The sequence below is a fragment of the Cannabis sativa genome, chromosome X (assembly GCF_029168945.1).
Source record: "Cannabis sativa cultivar Pink pepper isolate KNU-18-1 chromosome X, ASM2916894v1, whole genome shotgun sequence".
In the NCBI taxonomy this organism is placed as follows: domain Eukaryota; kingdom Viridiplantae; phylum Streptophyta; class Magnoliopsida; order Rosales; family Cannabaceae; genus Cannabis; species Cannabis sativa.
The window spans coordinates 58045771-58070250 of NC_083610.1; the positions used below are offsets into that span (position 1 = coordinate 58045771).

The 24480-nt window shown below is 29.4% G+C and overlaps 1 protein-coding gene across 2 annotated transcripts; it reads left to right on the forward strand.

Annotated features, from left to right (window-relative positions):
- The first annotated feature begins 11076 nt into the window (after positions 1–11076).
- LOC115714604 (kinesin-like protein KIN-4C) lies at positions 11077–19865 on the forward strand. 2 transcript variants are annotated; one of them, XM_030643366.2, is made up of 28 exons: positions 11077–11843; positions 12176–12330; positions 12480–12623; positions 12730–12882; positions 12986–13239; positions 13325–13503; positions 13590–13714; positions 13815–13851; positions 13959–14050; positions 14136–14252; positions 14353–14466; positions 14565–14648; positions 14735–14936; positions 15059–15159; positions 15434–15532; positions 15618–15731; positions 15843–15959; positions 16071–16151; positions 16401–16472; positions 16546–16627; positions 16728–16759; positions 16942–17027; positions 17220–17291; positions 17374–17601; positions 17695–17839; positions 18238–18294; positions 18440–19054; positions 19148–19865. In XM_030643366.2, exons 2-28 carry the CDS (start codon positions 12196–12198, stop codon positions 19514–19516), a joined length of 3906 nt encoding a protein of 1301 aa, XP_030499226.2. In that variant the 5' UTR covers positions 11077–11843; positions 12176–12195; the 3' UTR covers positions 19517–19865. The 2 variants fall into 2 exon arrangements, with proteins under 2 accessions (XP_030499226.2, XP_030499212.2); XM_030643352.2 differs by having other exon boundaries at positions 11079–11843; positions 16546–16639.
- The last annotated feature ends 4615 nt before the right edge of the window (positions 19866–24480 follow it).

Genomic DNA, 24480 nt, shown 5'->3' on the forward strand with positions numbered 1-24480 from the left:
TGGAGGCTGGTTGCACGCGTGGCGAAAGGAGAGGGCTTGCAGCTGCTCGTGGGCCCCGCGTGGAAGAAAAGTAGCAGGAGGAGATTGCTCTCACTCTCTCTTGTCTGGGGTGCATCTCACTCGCCACCTGGGTCGTTAGATCTGTAGGCAGACGACTTTGATTGGGTCAAAGAGCTGACCGAGAGTCAGCTTTGCAAAGGGCCTCATCTGATTTTCTTTTAAAAATTGCACTTTTAGCTCCATTTCTCCAATATTTCTTCAATTTAATCCTAATCTATTTCTCACACACACCTAAAAATGCATAAAATCAATTAGAAACTAAGTAAAATTTCAAATAAATAACATATAACATATTATAACAAAATAATTATTAAAAACATATAATAAACTATAAAATGAACATAAAGCTAATAAATTAAAAAATAATTAAAAACTTACTAAATTAATTAAAAACTTAAGAACTAAGCCAATTTTAGTTAAAAAAAATGTGAAAATAACTCTAATGTCTAGAGTTATCAACAATTTATAATTCATCTATATACAATATTGGTCGAAATTTTGAAAAGCTGGGCACACAATGATAGAGAATAATATATAAAAGATCGATCAGATTGAGGAGGTTTGGCCGCCGGCATCGTACGTGATCTGATAAATGGATTCCGGGAACCAGACATGGACGGACGAGAAACACCTTGTTATCGATCATAAAATTGATTACTAATTATAAAATATTTATCTAAGTTTTATAATCGTTACTTTTAACATTTTTGAATTTGTATTTAGTTATAGTTAGTTTTATAGTCATCGATTATATATACTTTTACTGTTATACAAAACGATTCTAAAATTTAAAAATGTAGGTCGGAAAAATTGTAGGGAAATTTGTAATTTTCCATTACCTACATCTATGCTTCATTTTATAACCGACGCAATAAGTAAAAAAAAAGTATTTGCAACAAGTTATGTGGCATTTAAGAATCGACGGAACAAGTTTTTTGCGTCAGTTTTGAAATGGCACAACCCATTTTGTGTTACTTTAAAACCGACGCAAAATGTTATAAAGAAAATTTTATATTTTGCGTCAGTTTCAAAATGACGAATATAGTTTTCAGTGTCGTTTTATAAACGACACAAATAATATATCATTTATGTCTATGGTTTATACGTTAATTTTTTAGACTGACGCAAAAATTTTATATGTCACTTAGTAACTAACAAAAATACCCTATTTTATAGTAGTGTTAGTTTGATCACTTGAGAACATATAATTAAGTATGAAGAAGAAAATTGATGTTATTACTCCTTTCAAAATATATTATTGTTGTTACTATTATTATGAAATTAATAATTTCTACATTTTGAAAAAAAAGAAAAATTATCCATTAAATCGAGGCAAGTGCAATACCAAGAAAAATAGTAGAGCTAGTATATAAATATAGGGCAATACTATTGTAGGACCTAGCAAAAGTTTCCTACCGATAGGAAACTTTTTTTTTTTTTACCGTTGATTTTAGATCTTGTGGTTATTATTGTAAGGTATATACTCTTATTATAGGACTACTTGTATATAATTAAAACTTTATAAATATTATAATAATATTTAATAATATATTTATTTTAAAAAATACAATAATATTAATAATTAAAAATTTTATTAAATTTAATTTTTTAATTATTATTATTATTTTCTAAAATTAATTTAAATTATTTTTATATAGATATTTATTTTTAAAAGTTCCTCTGATGTAGGCTCACTTGAATGATTTTAGATACTCTTTAATTGGAACCGTATCAACTTGTTTCTCCTAAACTCAATTTTTTTGGCAGAAAAAATAATATCTAACCAAATTAATTATTTTTTTTTTATAAGTGGCTCAAAAGAGCAGCCAAACAACAAGATAAAAACTATTGAAAAAACAGCTAATAACACTAGAACTACGCACAGCCTAAAAGCAAAACAAATAAAAAACTAGGTGTTAGTAAATTATGAAAAGCCAAAAAATGAGAAGCCAAAAAAAATGAGTTTAGAAAAAATAATTCTTTCTAAAAATAAATACCAATATAAAAATAATTCAAAGTAACTTTTAAAAAAAAAATAATAGTTCAAAAAAATTAATAATTTTTTTAATTATTAATATTATTTTTTTTAAAAAAATAAATATCATTAAATATTATTATAATATGTATAAAGTTTTAATTGTATACAAGCAGTCCTATCGTAAGAGTATACACCTTACATCATAATAACTACATGACCTAAAATCAATAGTAAAAAAAAGTTCCCTACCGGTAGGGAACTTTTGCTAGGTCCTACCATAGTCTTGCTAGGTCCTACAACATTTGCTATGATGTAAAATTTACACCACAATAAATGCACTACTTTTTTCATTTACATTTATGTCATTTTTATTATTTTATTAGTATATTTAACTACCACATTAAATTATGAAACATTTATATTATTTTTTTATTGTCTTACATATTAAAATAATAATAAAATTGATTATAAAGTTATTAGAATTTTTTTATATATAAAACATTAATTAGATATTAAATTTTACATTAAAATTTTGCAATTGTGCATTGGAGCACAAAGCTAAAATTTAGTGTAAATTTACCACAAAAATACTTTTTGTGCCAAATATAGCACAATTTTTACATCTCCCATTGAAGATGGTCTGAGATATTTGCATCACAGTTTGACACACCATTAGAGTAGACTTTTGACAGAGTTATATTTTATATTTGCATCTCCAATACAGATGCTCTTAGTCTTCAATGTATTTTGTAAATTAACAAGTGACAAAATTATTTATTAATTTTGTGGCTCTTACAAATATTTAGAATATTTTACACACATTCTATTTTCGTAAAATAGAATACTTTAGATTTTTTTTAAAGAGAGAAATAATTAATACATAAAATTATTGTAGATATATGAGTAATGTAATTAGAAATTATTATAGAGTCAGCTGGTCATTATAAACTCTCCTTTGCGGTGAGATTATAACACACACGTAATCTACCTTCATAAAGTTAACAATAATAAAAAAAAATACATATTAATTAAGAATTTATTACATTTGGGCAAATAAATTTCTTAAAGAATGTATATTAATTCAACCCAAAAACTAATAATAAATTATATATATTTAAATTATTATCTTTGGACAAATAATTAAAATATACACATTTAATATTAGCCCATTTCATAGAATGTGAATATTTTTATATATATATATAACTACTACCTTTGGGCAAGTAATTACACATATAGTCAATCAAAATAGGGTAAATACCATTTTGGACCCTCTGTTTTACAAAAGTTACCAATTGGACTCTGTGTTTTGTTAAATGACAAAATGGACCCTGTATTTTTTAAAATAGTACAAATAGGACCTTGAATTGATTTTTTGTCAAAATAAAGTTTAATTATAATCCGATCTAAAAGTGCTATGACAAAACTGTTTACATTTTTTGTATCTGTTCGTATTAAGCATTGTCTTCAAGTTGATTGTATTAAAAAAAATAGCTATAAAAAATTAAGCTCAGGGTCCTATTTTTACTATTTTAGAAAATACAGGGTCCATTTTGTCATTTAACAAAACACAGGGTCCAATCTGTAACTTTTGCAAAATACAGGATCCAAAATAGTATTTACCCATCAAAATAAATAATTTTCTACACCATATAAAATTTGGTGATAAAACAATCATTAAGAATTAATAATAGCTAAATTTTCAAAAAAAAAAGATATATTAATTGCTTATAATATATCAATAATAAAAAATAAAGTGTCCACCATAGTATATTATTTTTGTAACAAACAATCAAGTTTTATAATTTTTAGAACAACAAAGAATAAAAGATGTGAAAGTAAGAATATTAGTGGAGACTACATCATTAAGATAGATGAAAATAAGAAAGTGATTATGTTTAACAGGACGAGAAGAAACCCAAAAAAATTTCTATGATTTACAGATTTTAAAAAATTATCAGAAATTATTTTTAATAATTTTTTAACTGCATAATAATCATTAAATTAATAATAATTATTAAAGGGAGTCAAAAAAAAAATAATCAAAATTAAATTCTAATAACTCTGGAAAAAAATCGTCGAAAACGAAGTCCGAAAACTATCGTACTTTCCCTCACTCTCCGTCAGCCGTGAGTGGGCTTCATCCCAGCCAGTTGTTTTCAACCTCTAGTCGGTGCTCCAGGTGGGTTGCACGACCCAGTTCTCTGGCAGTCAGGTCTGGACAAATTACGACCAAAAAACGCGACGAAAACATTAGAAAATTGAAGAGTTTTTTTTGGAATATGATTTCTAATCAATCTATGAGATCAATTTAGAGTAAAAACAGCTAAAAATGATAAATCTAATTGAAGCTCAATCTAAAAACTAAGAACTAAAATAATCCAATTATTGTAATTATATCTCATCCAATTCAAAAAATAAATCTTGTAAAAACATTGTAAAACAATTATTAATGAGATATGCATAATCAATGTTAATCAATAATCAATATAATAAAAAAAAAACTCCAAATTTGATTTCATAATTAAAATACATAAACTCTAAGAGTTTAATCGTAAAATTCTTCCAACTTACTCAATAATTTTAAGCATATAACATATTAATAGAAAGAAAATTTAACAAGAAATAAAACCCCTAAAGTTTTAAGATTAAACAACGAAAAATTTTAACATAAAATAATAACAAAATTAATATGTAATTAAAAAAAATTAACATATACATATTAATTATTACACAAATTATAGGTCATAAATCTATATCTATATCTATATATAAAGAAAAGCACAAACATGATGATGTGGATGTCTATATGAGTTCTCCTTCATCATTTTTATTTTCTTAGTTTTTCAATTTTTTCCAAACTTAATTTAGTTTTATAACTCCTATTATTAATAATGTAACATTCTCCATTAATTCAAGTCTTATTATCTTCTTATATATAATTAATTAATAAATAAGAATTTTAATGTTTAATTAAGGAAAAAAGAATTTAATAATTTCATTTTTACTCATCTTTTTTAAGTGACTTTTGGTATACTTGAAAATAAATAAATAAATTACAATAATAATATGTAGATAATAATTGAATTGGTGATAATAGAATATGAACCATCTTTTGAGCTATTTAACTTCTCATTATCACTAATTTTTTCCTCTATATATATAGGTTCTCACCATCTAATTTCTTGCAAAAAAAAATTAGAAAAAATTCATCTTTTGTTAATTAGCATATTATCTTCTAACTAATTCGGCAGACGCACTAACAATTATGGAGATGATAATGGTCAATGTTGAATCAAGATAAATTTATATTGGTATGTATGTTTTGGTGTATAATGGAAGAGTTTTGTTCATTAGTTTTGAATTTGATGTAAAGCACAAACATGATGATGTGGATGTCTATATGAGTTCTCCTTCATCATTTTTATTTTCTTAGTTTTTCAATTTTTTCCAAACTTAATTTAGTTTTATAACTCCTATTATTAATAATGTAACATTCTCCATTAATTCAAGTCTTATTATCTTCTTATATATAATTAATTAATAAATAAGAATTTTAATGTTTAATTAAGGAAAAAAGAATTTAATAATTTCATTTTTACTCATCTTTTTTAAGTGACTTTTGGTATACTTGAAAATAAATAAATAAATTACAATAATAATATGTAGATAATAATTGAATTGGTGATAATAGAATATGAACCATCTTTTGAGCTATTTAACTTCTCATTATCACTAATTTTTTCCTCTATATATATAGGTTCTCACCATCTAATTTCTTGCAAAAAAAAATTAGAAAAAATTCATCTTTTGTTAATTAGCATATTATCTTCTAACTAATTCGGCAGACGCACTAACAATTATGGAGATGATAATGGTCAATGTTGAATCAAGATAAATTTATATTGGTATGTATGTTTTGGTGTATAATGGAAGAGTTTTGTTCATTAGTTTTGAATTTGATGTAAAATTTTAGATATTGTAACTAAGTAATATATAAAAATATATATATATACATTTAGTTTTCATGTTCTCATCCAGTAAAAGAGGTCATACATTTCTTGAAAATAAAAAAAAATATATATATATTTTAATATATTTCGTTGATATTCGACACTTGATGTCTTGATATTTTTCTTGACATTTATTTATTTTAATTATGTAAAAGTGTTTAGAATTATTTTTATGATATAATTGTTACTTTCATTTATTTATCTATATTTAAATATATATATAATATTATGATTATGATGCTATGATCTTTTTGTCCTAATCTTTTTTTTTTCTTTTCTCTTATTTCATTAGAATTTTATTTAATTTATCTCTAAAAAAGATTAATAATAATTACTCTCATTTAATTAGTTTTTAGTTTCTCTCATAAAATATCATTAACTGGAGAGTCAATTTTATTACTATAACGTTTTTCTAATAGATTTGTGTATTTATGTATTTTATTTGTCAAATTTTAATGTTTTGATTTTTATAAAAATTTATACGTTACATTTATATATAAAATCATTTAGAAAGAGAAAAATAATTAACTTAGAAAATTAATATAATTTTTTAAAATTAATTATAAATTATTTGTTAACCATTAACCTTATTATTATTATTATTATTATTATTTGAATAAACTTCTTATTATTAATAATACATAACAATGAAATAAAATAAATACTTAATAATACTCAATATACAATGTAGTTCCTATATAAGAGAGAAGGCTTCATCAAGAGTAATCATAATTGTCAAATACATTAATCACCATACCATATTAATAGATTATTTTATTTGAGACTTCTAAGTTTTTCTTTAATTATTTAATTTCTCCCTATACCATATTAATTCTTTTATATATATATATACATATATCACATTTAGCTAATTTCACGCTAAAAAAATGCAGAGATAAGAATTCTTCTTTTGGTAATTAGCATGCATTTAGTGGAGGTCACTTTCTAACTAATTGGAGCTAGCAAGTATGAAGATAATAACTAATTGGAGCTACCATATTAATTCTTTCATATATCTATTCTATATAAAGTGTGCCTATATAACTGAAATTCTTGGTTTATGAGAAATTCATGGGTGACTTTTTATTTTTATTTAATAAAATAATAAAATATTATTTATATATAATAAAATAATAATAAAAAAAATCTTATTAATATTTGAACTGATATTTAATGCTAAATATTCGAGAATCACAACCCATTTAAAAAAAAACAACTCGGGATTTGATACTCTGAGACTCTCAATTAAAAAAAAAAAAAAGTAATATGCTCATCAAATTTGTATTTATTTTTAAACATGGTGAAAAAATGAATTATCTTTCATATTATTCAACAAAGTAAAACAAGTTTTATATTGGTTTACTATTCAACAACCTTGTCAAGAATTCTTGTAAGTTGTAACAACAAACTTGCCAAGTCAAACCAACACTTTCATTGCAATATTCACAGACTAACTACAAAATTATTTCATAGCATTTACAGAACCGCACACCCCCAATCATCTTTAATATGGACGTATCAGAAGCCAGATCATTAACCTAAATTGGTTAGTTCTATTATGTTTTGGAGCTTATCGTCTATAATATAAAAAACCCGAGTTTGAAGCCAAATCATCATACTTGTATCTTGAAACATTGTTCAGGAACCAAGATTTTAAAACACAATTGTTACCTCCTTAAGGTCAACCCACTCCCAAGTCTCATTTGCTCTATTTATATCATAGACCAAAGCATGCCGGCCCTATAAATAATAAGAAAATCAAACATGGTTTAAATCTCAAGGCAATAGAGCCTTTTCCGTTAAATCTCAAAGATACATAAATATACAAGATAAAAAAGCCAATCTAAGAAGTGGGTGCCACGTTAAAGCTAAGGAAACATTAAGCAACTGTTAGGCTTGTTTTGCAATTTATGGTGTTTTAAAAGAACATATCGAAACAGAAACACATAAAAAAACCTCCACATCATTTAATTTTTTTAAGGTAGTGTTCAACTAGGAGATCTAACGAGTTTCGCCCCTTCGCTAATGGCCTCTAAGAGTTCAAATTCCAGTATTGTATAATCTTCAATTTGTTATATTTCTTATATTAAATGAAATTTTGCTACTTTTTTTTTTAATTTATAACTTTATTGTTTATATATTATTAGGGACATTCATGGAAATTAGGGTTTCTTTGAAATATACAATTAATGAGCATTACTTTTTGATCATAGTGTATTTTCCATGGCTGAAAACCTCAATAATCTCTATCATTTGATATCAAATAAAATAAAATTATCATGATGTATACATTATGGTTATTTAATGAGTAATTAGTGTGTTGAAATTGTCAAGCTGATATGTAGAATTGTTTATAATTGAATTGTTTCTTTGTCAAAATTAATATTAAGTATATTTATATGTTTATAGGTTTATCTATTTTCTCTTAGATCAATTATGCTCATATAGCAATAGAATCATACTCATATAGACATGTGTTGGGTTTTATGCCCTAAATAAAACTCATTTCAATATAATCAGATTTACTTATTAATATAGATCAGAAATAACATTTAATGTTGCATGGTTCACATGATTTATTTCATGATTATATGTACATAATGTATAAATTAATCTGAAACCCTTTTCACATACTTGATCCTGTTTATTGTGCCGTCAACACATTGGAAAGTAAACATGACTATGTGCATCAAGTTTCCTAGATTTATATATATATACATATATCCCATTTAGCTAATTTCACGCTAAAAAAAATGCAGAGATAAGAATTCTTCTTTTGGTAATTAGCATGTCTTTGGTGGAGGTCACTTTCTAACTAATTGGAGCTAGCAAGTATGAAGATAATAATGATAAATGTTAAAATTAAGATGAGTTTATATTGTTATATATGTTTTGGTATAGATGGGGGGTTTTGTTCAAGAATTTTGAATATTTGATGTATAAATTTTGAATGTTGCAATCATGTAATATATATAAATTTATTGAATATTTTTTTCATGTTGCTCTCCAGTAGAGGAGTTCTCTATGTTTTTCATATTGAAATAATGTAATTTAGTTTAAATAAAATAATTACACTAATATGTGATTGCTTAATTTGTATATACATAATAAGTAAAAATACCGCATAAACTATTATTTTCTCTTTTTTTTTTTAAGCATGTCTTATTGTTTCTAATAATATTATTAATAGGTTTTTATTTTAGTTTTTTTTTTTACTTCATACGTATTTGACTTGATCAGAGGTGATTTACTTTAAAAATATAACTCTCATCATAAACTCAATTAGAATGCTCTTATTATTTTCCTTACTTTATGCATATGGAATATATATATTGATATATATTTAATATCATTATTATTTTTTATAAAATAAAAACTCCGCCTCAACAATTGACACATATATCTCTAATGCCTTCATATATATATATATATTGATTATATGATAATAATAATATTATAATTATTACTTTTTATTAATCACACATTTAATAATTATCACAAATTTATAGTGACTTTCTTTTTGTTTAAAAAGATTTAGAGTGCCTTTTATTTTTAGTAATTTAAATCATATAATTTATATATATTTATATTATATTTATATAACTGTAAAATATTAAAATGTGGTGTGACATTCTCTATATCTAATTATTTTAAATAGATACATCTATTTTTCTATTTTTTTTACATTATAGTTTTTTTTCTACTTTTTTATATTATTTCAATTTAATGTAATCAATCAACTAATTAAATAATTTATAATACTAAGGATACAAACGTTCGTGTTTTATAAAACTTCTCAATAATAATTTTGTTCATAAATTATGAAACATTCTTAAAACCAATTATGAAACCAAAGGTCCATCTTAAAATTAATTGTTTCTCTATTTGCAAATATTGAGAATGTTTAAAGAAATTTAAAGTTAGCATGTAATAATGTTAATATTGAATCTAATAGTTAATTGTGTTTTATAATTTATATTGATATATATAATTTTATATTATACATTAAATTTTATTTAAGTTCATAAATGAGATTTATTGATGCTGTGATTTTTTTTTAAAAAAATAGTTCATAGTATATATTTTTAGTTGTGTATGTAATAATATTATATTATTATTGCACCATGTAACATTTAGGATGTGTATATATGTGCTCTCTCTATGGGATTAAATCATTTTCTTTTCAACTTATTTCTAATTATGAAAATTTGTGTCAATTACTGTTTCTATAATAATAATAATAATAATAATAATAATAATAATAATAATAATAATAATAATAATTGATAGTTATAATAATCATAATAAACTTATATTGTTGTTATAAATTGTATCAAAAATGGGGTCAAATCCGTGCGAAGCGCGGCTTAGTCCCCTAGTTATATATAATTAGCACTCTGATAACACATGTTAGAAAAATTAATAATCCCAAGATACAAAATTTGTATATAATATAAAACACTATAATATATATAATAAATAGATAATAATTAAGTTTGCGTACTTGGTTGATCCATAGAAATTGACACAATTTGATAGTGCAATACTGTCAACTAAGTCTTCATCTCTATATCTCTAAATCAGAAGCAGTTTTTATTTTATGTGATCATCAAAAATATACAATTGTGATGAGATAATATGTATTTATAAAGTTAAGGAGGAGACTTAGCTACATAATCCTAGTTGGACTGAGTCTGCTCATCAAAGACTTCAGTTAACTAGAAAAGCCCATACTTCTGAAGTCGTTGTTTAGGTGAAGCAGATGAACGCCATTAACTATTGATCATCTAGATGTATGAGCTTTTCTAGTTAACTGAAGTCTTTGATAAGCAAACTTCAGTTAACTAGATAATTATTTGTTGTGTTAACCTAAAATGTTTGCGTTTCACCTAAATGAATGCCACGTTACCCTGTGCGCAATTTGGGATAACAATAATTTTTTTTTCTATATACAATTTAAAACAAAATTAAACATTTCTTTATACATATAATTTTTTTTCCTTTGAATTTATTATTTTTTAATTTTATTTATTTTAATTTATTGTTGGAGACATAAAATAACAATAATTATTTTATTTTGTTTCTAGTTATGTGAAAAAAAAATATTTTTTCATAAATATTAAATAATTTAATATTGAAAAGTAACCAATCTAAAATAACTCATCTAATTCGTATTTTTGCAGATTGGATTAAATTAGATTTGAGATATTGTGTGGATTGAATTAGATCCAAAATATGAAATCCGCACTTAATGCATATGAGATGTACTATGAGTAAAATAGTACGGATTTAATTGAATGAATAACACTAATTACTACATTATGAAAAAATTAAATTAAATTAAATTATTTCTTAAATACCGAAATAATAGAGGTGTAGTAAAACGATCTTTCACTTAAGTACAAATCATTTTTCCAAAAATTTATATTATCATATCTCCTTTACTTAGTTTAAATGAGTCCATATTGATGAACTGATTGTTCTTAAAAAAAAAATAGGTGGGCCGCGTTGACCGAATAATTAATGAATTAATTGTTTGATTTTTGAAAATGTCCGAATAATGAATTAAATTTATATTTTATTTACATGTTAAAATAAGTACCGTTAGGAAAATCACGTGACAAACACGTGAGCTCCTCTCTTTCTCTATATTTGAATTCGGAAAAGACGCACACAATTTCAAATCTCAGTCGCCCGCTTTCAAATTTCGTGAGGGTCCCTCCCTACACAAACCCTTCCTGTTCGGAAGAAAAAGCCGCACCAAAAAATTCCTTCTATTTCATCGTCATCAAGTAATTTCAGATCCAGTTACCTATTTCTTTATTTAGATCAGACATAAATTTAGCTCAGGGTTTTTTTTCTGATTTTATCGCATATTACAAGATTTTTTTTTTTTGTGCTGTATTGCATTGAAGACGGTAATTTCAGAAACAGATCCATTTTCGTCTTCTTATGGAGTTAGATTCAAGATTGTTTAGCTCAATGATTTTTATGCTTTTATCATATATTTTGCATGAGTTTTGTTTTTTTTTTGGTTGTCGTGTTATGGTGTATTGATATTGAAAACTCTTTTTCATTTCTTGAAATGGTGTTAAAAATATTCAAATGATTTGGGTGCGTTTAGGGTTTTCTGGTTAAGTGGAGATGGAAAATTTGGAGACGAAGGCCGTAGATTCATCACAGTGCGTTCGAGTAGCGGTTAACATCCGTCCATTGATTACTTCGGAGGTTTTGTTTGGCTGTACGGATTGCATTTCCGTTGTTCCGGGTGAACCACAGGTACAGCTTTTTTTGAATCAGTATTATTTATTTTTTAATAATAACTGAGCTGCTTGATTAAGTTGGTATGGAGCTAAATATATCAGTTTTTTTGACAACATAAAATTCTACAACATTATTGGGTATTAATTGCTTGGAGTTCTAAACAGGTGCAAATTGGTTCACATTCATTCACGTATGATTATGTTTATGGTGGCACGGGATCTCCTTCTACCATTTACGAAGATTGTGTTGCTCCATTGGTAGATGCACTCTTCCATGGCTACAATGCTACCGTCCTTGCTTATGGGCAGGTTTGAGATTTCGATATGGCTCTTTTTGTTTTTTTTTTTTCATTAATAACAAAATCAAATTAATGTTTATGCTGATGAAATGTGTTGGTTGTATTTAACAATGAAGACTGGTTCTGGCAAAACATACACAATGGGAACCAATTATACAGGGGAAGGAAGTAGCTTTGGTATTATCCCCAAGGTCATGGATAGTATTTTCAAAGGAGTTTGCAGTAAGAAATCTAACACAGAGTTCTTGATTCGAGTTTCTTTTATTGAGGTAATTGATAATTTACCGGAAAGGATACATCATTTAAAACATTTTTTCTGTATTATGATCATTGACCTGTGCTTAATACTTGATATTTGGTCTTAAAACGTAGATATTCAAGGAGGAGGTGTTTGATTTACTTGACACGAGTTCAACAACTTTCTCTAAGAATGAAGGGGCAGCTCCTTCGAAGCCTGTTGGGCCTGCAAGAGCTCCGATACAGATTAGAGAAACTGCTAATGGAGGGATAACACTTGCTGGTGTGACCGAGGCAGAGGTTCAAACAAAGGAAGAGATGGCATCGTATTTGACTCGTGGCTCTTTATCTCGGGCTACTGCGAGTACTAATATGAATAGTCAGTCAAGGTGAATAATGATTTCTTTACATATATAAGCTTTATAGTTTATATGTAATTTCTTTTTAGATACTGAGATTTTGTTTTTGTTTCAGTCGTTCACATGCTATCTTTACAATAACCATGGAGCAAAAAAAGATTGTAAGCTGTCCAAATGGAACATCCACTGATGATTTTGGAGATGAAATTCTTTGTGCAAAACTGCACTTGGTAGATCTTGCAGGTTCTGAACGAGCAAAGCGAACGGGTGCTGATGGCATGCGATTTAAAGAAGGTATGGCAACAGGGTCTTGAAATTCCCTGATTTGGTAATGTCTCACACTTTATTTATTTATGTTAACACATGGTCATATGATTTAGGCATTCATATAAACAAGGGCTTACTGGCTCTTGGCAATGTGATAAGTGCCTTGGGAGATGAGAAGAAGCGAAAAGAAGGTGGCCACGTTCCTTATCGTGATAGCAAATTAACTCGCTTACTACAGGTAAGAAGATAGTATTTCTTACAACTGTATACGTATACGTGTGTAAAATATGTATACATATCCATACATACATGTAGTTTCTTACATAAATTCTTTCTAGGATTCTCTCGGAGGAAATAGCAAGACAGTGATGATAGGTATGCTAAGCTTGTGTATATTTGTTAATGAAAATATGCTTGTAGTTAATATTTTCCCTTACATTTTTCCCCCTTATTAAGTTATGTTTTTGTTTTGTTTGATGTAGCTTGTGTTAGTCCTGCTGACACAAATGCTGAGGAGACATTGAACACACTAAAGTACGCAAACCGTGCTCGTAACATCCAAAACAAGGCAGTTGTAAGTTGATTTGTTAAATACCTGAACTCTTTTTCAATATTCAATGTTTTTCTTTTTGACATTCTTGATATTTTCTTGATTGTAGATCAATCGTGATCCAATGGCAGCCCAGTTGCAAAGAATGAGGAACCAAGTTGAGCAATTGCAAGCTGAGCTTTTGTTTTATCGTGGTGATGCCGGTACACCCTATGAGGAGTTACAGGTATGTTAGTACTAACAAGCATACTTTTTGATCCTCGCTCAAATTTATTTTTGTTTTTTGATTATTGGTTGTTGATTTCGTGATCTTTGCAACTTTGTAGATCCTTAAAAAGAAAGTGTCTTTGCTTGAAGCAAGCAAAGAGGAGCTGCAACGGGAGTTGCAAGAGCGTCAAGTTACTTGCGAACATCTAACGCAGAGAGCTTTTGAAGCTCAGGTTCTTATTTCTGTTTAGCTTTTATGTTATAAGGAGTATAATTTTCGATATTTTTGTTTGGAAGCCCTTGAACTTATATATGCTATTGGATTCTTCAGGTTGAGAAAGATAAATTAGCCATGAAAATTGAAATGGCTCGAAATGGAAAGTCTTGGGATGAAGTGGAGTTACATTCAGAGCAGGTTTGAATAAATTCCTTCCTCTCCAAAAAAGAAAATGTTTGTTTAAAGTGTTTAAACTTCTATATTTGTTGTTTAAACTTTTTCAGGAACATGACCTGTTGAAAAATTATGTATCCAAAATTCAAGAGCTTGAAGGAGAATTGTTGCAGTTGAAGAATTCGAACAATAGAAAACATGGCCTTATTGATTGTGCTGACTTGGATGATGATGAATTTCGTTCTAAGAATGTACTATTTCCTTGTGGCAATGAGTATTCTGATTATGATTGCAAAATTGGGGACATAGCAGGTAACTTTGTTTGATTTCATTGCCTATAGTTTCAATGTGGCAGGACATTTTTGTATATGTTGATAAATCTTGTTGCTCTGACTTCCAATTTTATTTATTAATTTATTTTCACTCGTGTGCAGCTGATATTGTTGATCATGAGAAAGAGCAAGAACATTCTTCTGTTCAAGAAAAATTGGACCGTGAACTGAAAGAATTGGATAAGGAACTTGAACAAAAGGAGGTAATGATTATTGAAATGTTGGCTGTTGCTTGTGGGCTTTGTTATTTGTTTGTTGAATTAAACCAACGCTTTAGAATGTTTTTGGACATACTATTGATGGAAAAAATGTTCTAGATTTCTTGCTGTTCTCTTTCTTTATTCTTTTCATCTTTACTTGCAACAAATGCATATATGTATATACCACTATAAAATTTCTCCATAAAATTTGTATTTTTATATCATTTCTCTCCATTTTTTTTATATCTTGTTGAACTTTTTCTGTTTCTTGTTAAAGGCCGAAATGAAGCGAGTTGCAGGGGGTAATACCTCGGTTCTTAAACAACATTATGAGAAAAAAGTTCACGAGTTGGAACAAGAGAAGAGAGTTTTACAGGTTGGTATAATCTGTTATAATAATATGGCTCTATTGCAAAGTTTATATTTTAATTGGTGGTTGTAATTTATTCTTTCTATGATAGAGAGAGATTGACGAATTAAGACACAATCTTGCAAATATTTCATTTACTACTGATGACGGAGCTCAAAAGTTGAAGGAAGATTATCTGCAGAAGTTGAATCTTCTAGAATCACAGGTGATTCAAAGTTGCTGATTTTTCATTATAAAATGCTTAAATGTGATTATAAGTTTTTTGGTCCCTTTATTTAAGTGGCTTACATATTTGGATTTACTGGTTTCCTTTCAGGTTTCCGTGTTGAAGAAAAAACAAGATGCTCAAGCTCAGCTGTTGAGACAAAAACAGAAAAGTGATGAGGCAGCAAAACGACTACAAGACGAGATTCAGAGAATAAAAACTCAGAAGGTTTCAAGACCATTTATTAACCAAAATTGTGGAATACTGGTGTTTATAATTATAATCTTATAACCTCTTATTTATTTGTATTTTTTTTAATAAATTGCTGTGTTTTCCCAGGTTCAACTTCAACATAAGATCAAACAAGAGTCAGAGCAATTTAGGTTATGGAAAGCGTCTCGAGAGAAAGAAGTTCTCCAGGTAAAATGAGTCTTTATTATTATTATTACCAAAGGAATTGCTGAAAGTGACAGTTACATTAATCAATTGTGCTCAAATGAATACCATGATCTACTATAGTGTCAGATTTTTTCCTTGAACAATTACTTTAGTCTATATAGATTAAAAAATGTATTTTTTTTCGTGAGTTGTGGACTCTTGAATGCAATATTTATTTTTCTACCTGGGAAGTACGCAAATAGATTCTGACAAGTTTTTTGCAACTATCAGCTTAAGAAAGAGGGAAGGAGAAATGAGTATGAGATGCATAAGCTATTAGCTTTAAATCAAAGGCAAAAAATGGTAAGCAAATACTCATTTTTGGTGTTAAGGTCTCTTTAACAAGAATCAGTACTTATTCTGTATTTCATTTCAGGTTTTACAACGAAAGACAGAAGAAGCCTCCATGGCTACAAAAAGGCTAAAAGAGCTTTTGGAAGCTCGGAAAGCTTCTTCACGTGAGACTTCTGGTTAGGGGATTTGCTGCAAAAATCTTTATATACTTTTATGACATTTCAAAATTTTAATTGCCTACCATTTTTTTTCCAATAAATACAGGTCCTGGAAGCATCAATGGTCCAGGAGTTCAGGTATTACAAACTTAATTACTGTTTCTTAAATGTGCGTAAACTAGGAGGCTATAACGTTAAAAAAAGATTACGTATATTAACCGATTCGCATTAATAAAGGGTGTACTGGTGCTAGTCCTTTTTTGTTTCAGGCTATTAGTTACATTGCTTAATAACATAATGTACATGTCTATCTATTTAAGGCTTTGATGCAAGCAATTGAACATGAGCTTGAAGTTACTCTACGTGTACATGAAGTGCGCTCTGAATATGAGAGACAAATGGAAGAGTAGGTTTTCTTCATTTTATTTGCTTGCTCTTAAATACATATACAGTTTTTTTTCTGCTTTTCGTTTCTTGTTATGCTTGTTGTCCTGGTGGTGTTTATTGCTCTTATTTTAGTACATAGAGTTATTGGTCAAATGCTTGATCTCTGATTGTCTATTTTTTTTTTCTATTTTAACGAATGCTTCTTGTTCAGCCGGGGTAGAATGGCCAAGGAGATTGCAAGGCTAAAGGAAGAAGCGGAGATGCTGAAACAAGCTAATTCAAGGTGAAGATTGCCACCGAACGTTGAGTGGATGTTTTATATTTTATTTTCTGTACAAGCTAATATGTTGAGTGGCTCACTGCAGAGATTGTCCTGAAACGATGTCTCCTGGTGCAAGAAACTCACGGATTTATGCACTTGAAAATATGCTTTCTTCTTCATCTAGCACCCTTGTTTCTATGGCATCACAATTATCAGAAGCAGAGGAGCGCGAGCGGGGTTTTAGTGGCAGAGGTCGTTGGAGTCAAGTTCGGTCTCTTGCTGATGCAAAGAATTTGATGAATTATCTATTCAATTTAGCATCTTCATCCAGGTAATATATGTATCCCAGTGTTAAGTTTTTCATAGCTGAGCTAGAACATTCCACTTAACATTCTAAACTACTTTTTTTGGTCTGTTTTTCAAGGTGCTTGGTGCGCGATACGGAAGTTGTATGCAGAGAGAAGGATCTACAAATTAGAGATTTGAAGGAAAAAATTGTGAGTTTAAGTAGTTTGCTTAGAAAATCAGAGATGCAAAAGGCTGAGCTTATTCATCAGGTGAAAACTCAGGTTAGTTTTCATGGCTCACTATGATACAACAATGCATACTCTTGGTTTTAGCCATCGTGTTAAATTCCGATGTATTTTTATTAAAAAAAATCCAATTATAGTAAATTAATAGAATCCCTTGATGGTGTGTGTCTATTCTTTTATTTGTATTTGTTAGGGAAGGAAAATTGATTTTTATTATTAGCGCAATATATAGTTTGATATCTCAACATATGTTTTGACAGCTGGACCTATATATTGCTAACAAGAAGCAATAGAACGATTCCTGGGAACTTTTTACTTTTATCTTTGTTATTCGTGATCAACTTTGTGGAATTTTGTTAGCATTTATTCATTTTTCTTTATCTTCTTCATTGTGCTAACTATCGGTTGGTTCATTCTTTTAAAACTTTGAACAGAGTGTAGCTCTGAAGCATTATGCCAAGGGAGGACATAATTATGACTTACGCAAGCTGGTATGCTATCACTACCTTTGCATTGTCTTATTTTTTTAGGTTTTCCACTAGTCATTCCTTATTCTAGTATGTTTCAAACTACATGCTATATATATATATATATATATATTTATATGAATTCATCAATCAATGTATGCTTTAATAGGATCACCGGAGCTCATTCATTGTCCTAGAAGACATGGATACATCTGTCTCAGAAAAATCCGATATGGAAAATTCAGATACGGAAAATTCAGATACGGAAAAATCAGATGTGGATTATGTAAGTGAAGAGGAGACTCCTAAGAGGCAACGAGTTAAGAAAAGAAACTCTAAAAACAGAAACCACTCTAACCCCGGATCTCATTCATCAAATAATAGCGATCACGAGAGCATAAAGTTAGACAGTTCAGGGGAGGGAATAGTTGCTGCTGGTGGTGATAAGAACTATGCTTCAGGGTCAGGAGTATGCTGTTCTTGCACCAAGAGCTCATCATGCAAAACAAATAAATGTCAATGCCGGTCTTCTGGTGGGCTTTGTGGGACTGCATGTGGTTGTATGGCCAGTAAATGTGTCAATAGAGAAGTCGACAAATTGCAGCAGTCAAATTTTACTGAAAGGATTATAAATGGTATAGGGGCTGATGAACCAGAGAAGGATAGACTTCTTGCTTCTCATGGGGCCATGCTTCTACAGAATGCGTTGGTTGACAAACCTACAGAGGCAAATGAAGATGGTGGTCCAAGAAGAAAAGCTCTTTCTGACATTGGAAACACAACTGTATGCTTCTCTTTAAACCAAATATAAAGTTTGATTTTCTCTTAATTAGACAAACACTAAGTTTTGAGTATGGTTTCCTGACTAATATTACAGGCAAAACCAAATGTACCAAAGCCTAACAAGAGAAAGAAATGGAGGACATCTTCGATACAACTTGTTACCAATCCTCCACTACCTTCATCTCAGCCAGAAAGTGGTGAACAACCACCGCAACCACAACCACAACTGCAATCTCAGAAGTTAGATAACATTGCAAATGGGGCTGACATTCCTATAAAATTACCGAGGGCAATGCGGTCTGTCACCACGTCTAATGGTGGGAATTTATTCAAAGAGAGGAATGCTGAGAAAACAGATGAATTAAGTGTCTACAAAGAGACAGCTGGGGGGGCTCTGGCTCCTCCCAGAAGTCCTATTAGGCAAAACAGGACATCAGATGAAAAGGAGAACATTGGCCATTAAATCACTCATCGCTCATGGCATTGGTAGCATTGATTGATCTAAATTTCTTATTTTATCATATTCTCCAATGTTTCATTGTTGTAACACTTCTCTTATTGGATTGAACAAATGAGTGAAGATGCTTTGTGTCGTGTCAGTCATGTCATTTTTTTTCATTGAACAATGAAGTTATGTATGTTTTAAGTTAAAACAACCACATGAACTTCAGCTTGTTATTTTTTTTTTCATGTGTATCATGTGAAAAGTGTTGTGTAAAAGCTGTTGTAGGATATTTCTTTTGTTCTTTCTTTTTTATGTTTCTTGTGGCCGTTTGCACTCAATATATAGTAAGATGACATTTTGTCGTTTACATTGTTTTCCCATTTTTTTTTACTGATAATTATAAATTTATTGAACCAAAATCATAAACTCAAAAGGGGATCAAAATTGAAAAGAAAAAAAACACCTTTAAAAATGCCTCATTTTTTTTTAATTGTATATCATCGCAAATCATCAAAAAAGTATTAAGCGTCATTTTTTGGCGTTGTTAAAAAACCTAAAAGCAATATTTTGCATCAAAAATTAAGTTCATAGTACTATTGTAAATACATCATTAGACATCGTAATGTTTTAAAATAAAAGTTTATATGACAATCACACATCCGTTAAGCATGTGCATTGTTAAACACATGTCTTGCCTTAAAAAGAAGTTTCATAGCACTATTACAAATTTATCGCTAAACATCGTATATGCATTAAACATTATATATTTCCTTGAAAGAAAGTTTGGTGTCATAAAAATTGCATTATTACAACTTACGCATCGCATTTTTGTGAAGTTTTTATGCCACCATTGCAAATGTATCGTTAAGTATCGTAAATATATCATAAAACATCGCAAATGTATCAATTTCAATAAAATATACAATTTTCAGAGCAGGTCTCGAAAAAAAAATGTTAACATAAGTGTTCGAAAGTTATAAATTAGTATTTTAAATGGATAATTTCATGAGTTTAAGATTGATTAAATTTTGAATTACTAAAACATAAATTGGTGGGTGCTCTTCTATAGTGATGGTGCGTGTTCAATGCTGATTGGGGGTATTAATTGTTTGTGTTGTTAATTAAGAAATATAGAAAGAAAAATCAATTGAATGAGTGTTTTAACGATGGATTTATGGTCTGAATACTTTGTTTTTGAGAGATTCAAAGAGAGAAGAGAGAGAAAAAAGTTAGTTTTTTTTTTGTTGATAAAATCACTTATAGCATTAATCTAATTACAAAGAGAGAGAAAATTATTGAAATTATGTCATAGGAGAGTCTATTAGCTAGGCTTTGTTTTCCCACTCAATTTATTCACTGATTATGGTTTGTGACTTTGTGTTAAGGATACGTCTTATACCCTTATGATGAATGAGAGATTTTAGAGTGGTTTTCAAGGCATAAAGGGGGCTGAGACAAGATGACCCCATATTCTCTTTGCTGTTTGTGATTGTGATGTAGTATCTTACTTGACTGCTTAGGTTTGGGGCTAGACAATAAAGATTTAGATTTCATCCAATGTATAAGAGTCTCAATATCATTAACTTCTTTTCGGATGATCTCATCTTCTACAAAGCTCAACATGGGATTGTTCAATGTGTTAAAGATGTCTTTGATGAGTTCTGCAGTAGTACTGGTCTTGGGGCTAACCGCAACAAGTCTCAGGTCTACTTTGGTGGGATTTCTAAGCCGGAGAAGCAACAACTACTACAAGTTCTCTAGGTTGAAGATGGATCTTTTCCTCTTAAGTACTTGGGGGTGCCTTTGAGACCAACAAAGTGGAAAGCTAAAGAACGTGACATTATCATTAAAAAGATTAAGCTAAGACTTCACTCTTGGGCAAGTCGACATCTCTCTTATGCGGGTAGATCTCAACTTATCACTCTATTTTGTTGGGCCTAGAAAATTATTGGATGAGTAATTTTTTACTTCCTCAAAGCATTGTTAAGGAAGTTGACAAATTTTGTCTGTGGTTTTATGGGAAACAATGGTACAAGAAGTATTTCACTTAATTTTTTGGGAAAATTTTTGTCTCCCCAAAAGCTTATGGGGGTGGGACTTTAGAAGGAACTAAATGGAACAAAGCTATGAGTGCCAAGTATGTTTGGGCAATTAGTTAGTTGCATGATTTTTTTTTGGGTTAAATGGGTGAGTCATGTCTATTTAAGAGGTCAAAGGTTTTGGAGTTATTAGCTAAAAGCTGATACGAGTTGGTATTGGAGGCAGTTATGCCATATTTGAGCCACTTTTACTCAAACTGAGATAGAAGGAGCTAATTCTCATATTCGATCTAATATTTAACTTTTTTATTTACAATTTAGTCCCTTTTAAATTTTTCTTACACTTATACTTTTATTTTGTAAATATTTTTATACTTATACTCTCTTTATTTTTATTTTGAGTAATTTGCGGCATAAATACTTAAGTTTAACTTTCAGTTACAAATAAATACCTAAGTTTAATTTTTGGTGGTAATAATACCTAAGTTATAATTCTGGAACTCTGTAGGTACCTAACTGTTAAATATTAAGTCATTAAATCCACGTGTCATTTTTTATTGGTATATTTAAACTATTTTTTTAAATAATAAAAATTTAATGATTTGGACCAATCATGGAATGCCACGTGGCAATTTACTTAACTAGGTACCTACATAAGTTTTAAAATTATAACTTAGGTATTATTACCGCCAAAAATTAAACTTAGGTATTTATTTGTAACTGAAAGTTAAACTTAAGTATTTATGCCGCAAATTACTCTTGTATTTTCTTCTATATTATATTATTTTTCTAAATTAATTTTTGTTATGTCTTAATTTTTATGTTTACTCTCCCCTCTAATTTTTTTTCGCCCATGGTGAACAATATTTTTGGGTCCACCCCTGATCACAATCATCTTTTTTTTTTAGTTGTCTCTATTCATAAAGGTTCTTGGACAACTTCATGGTTGGATTGGCAGAAGCTGGCCTCTAAATTTTGATGGCTGGCTTGGCTAGATCGACGAAATGAAGAGAGGATCTGTTGCTGAGATTAAAACAACTGTATTTGCTGCCACTGTTTATCCTATTTGGAATAATAGAAACACTTACATATTCAAAGATTACTCTTACAATGTGAACTGTTGATGTGATTAAAAAAGAGATCCGTGCTTTTAGTTTAGTTCAAAAGAAAATGAGAGATGGTGAGAGAGCCTTTTTGTTGAGAGTTTGCTCTTTCTAAGAGTTTAGTATAAAAGAAAATGAGAGATGCTGATGGTTTATGGGAGAAGTTAGCTGGTATCTATTTAAAGAAATCTCTAGCTAACAAATTATACCTTAAGAAAAAACTGTATATTATGAAAATGGATGAAAGCAAGGAACTAAGAAGGCAACTTGATGAATTCAACAAGATTATTTTAGAATTGAATCATATTGGTCTCAAGATTGATGAGGAGGACAAGGTATAATTCTACTCTCTTCTCTGCCTAAATCTTTTAAGTATTTTGTTGATACATTTTTGTGTGGAAAAGAATCTCTAACATTGAATGATGTAAAGTCTGCAGTTAACTCAAAAGAAATTCAAAAGAAGATTGATGAGGCAGGTGATAGAAAGGGAGACTCAAATAATTATAACAATAAATCCAAAAACAGTAATCAATCCAAGTCTAATTTCAAGTCAGGAAAGAAGTGTTATTATTGTCAGAAAGAAGGACACTTCAGAGATGAGTGCATAGCACTCAAAGCTAAACTTGCCAGATATCAAGGCAAGAACAAAGGAGAAGCTAACATTGCTTCTCAAGACTACACCTCAGTAGATGTGTTGGTATCCTCTAGTAAGAAGAGTGGATTATGGACTCTAGTTGTTCATTTCACATGTGTCCCAAGATGGAGATCTTTAGCGACTTCAAGAAAGTCGCAGGAGGTACTGTTCTATTGGGAAAAAACAAGGCCTGAACTATACTTGGTATTGGCACGATTGTCATCACCATGTTTGGTGGCATATCAAGAACACTTCAAAATGTCAGGTATGTTCTTGATTTGAGAAGAAACCTACCGTCTATAGGTATGCTAGATAGTATTGGCTGCACCATTAAGGTGGAAGGTGGAACTCTTATGATCTCAAGAGGTTCTACAGTAGTGATGAAAGGAGAATTGAAGAATGAATTATATTCTTTAATTGGAAAAACTGTTATAGGGAAGGTTTCTCCTGCAATAACTGCTCAAGAAATTGACAACACCAGACATGGAATTTGAAGTTTGGACATGTAAGTGAAAGGGGTCTGCAAGAACTAGAAAAACAAGGCCTATTAAAGTGAAAATTGAATGAGAAATCGGGTACTATAAAAATTGTGTCTATGGAAAATGCTGCAAGGCAAAATTCACAAAAAGTATTCACACCAGCAAAGAACCATTGAACTATCTGCACTCTAACCTATGGGGGGCATCAAGGATCAAAAACCTTGGTGGTGCTAGCTACTTCCTAAGCATTGTAGATGATTTTTCAAGGACGGTGTGGGTTTTCTTACTCAAATCTAAAGATTATGGTTTCAATACCTTTTTCACTTGGAGAAAGATAGTAGAAAACAAAATACATAAGAGGGTCATGAAACTCAAAACTGATAATGGGCTTGAATTCTGATCTAATAAATTGTTTGAGTTTTGCAGAAGAGAAGGTATAGACAGACACAAGAAAGTGCCCAAGAATCCTCAACAAAATAGCTTGGATGAGAGGATGAACATAACTCTTCTTGAAAGAGTCGGATGTATGCTTCATAGTGCTGGTCTTGAGGGACATTTCTGGGGTGAAGCTGTGAAGAAAGCTAACTATCTCATCAATAGATGTCCATTTGCAACCATAGGATTCAAAGCCCCAGAAGAAAAATGGACAGGGCATCCACCCAGCTATGAAAACCTTCGGGTGTTTGGATGCACAACATATGTCCACATAAAGCAAGATAAACTTCAA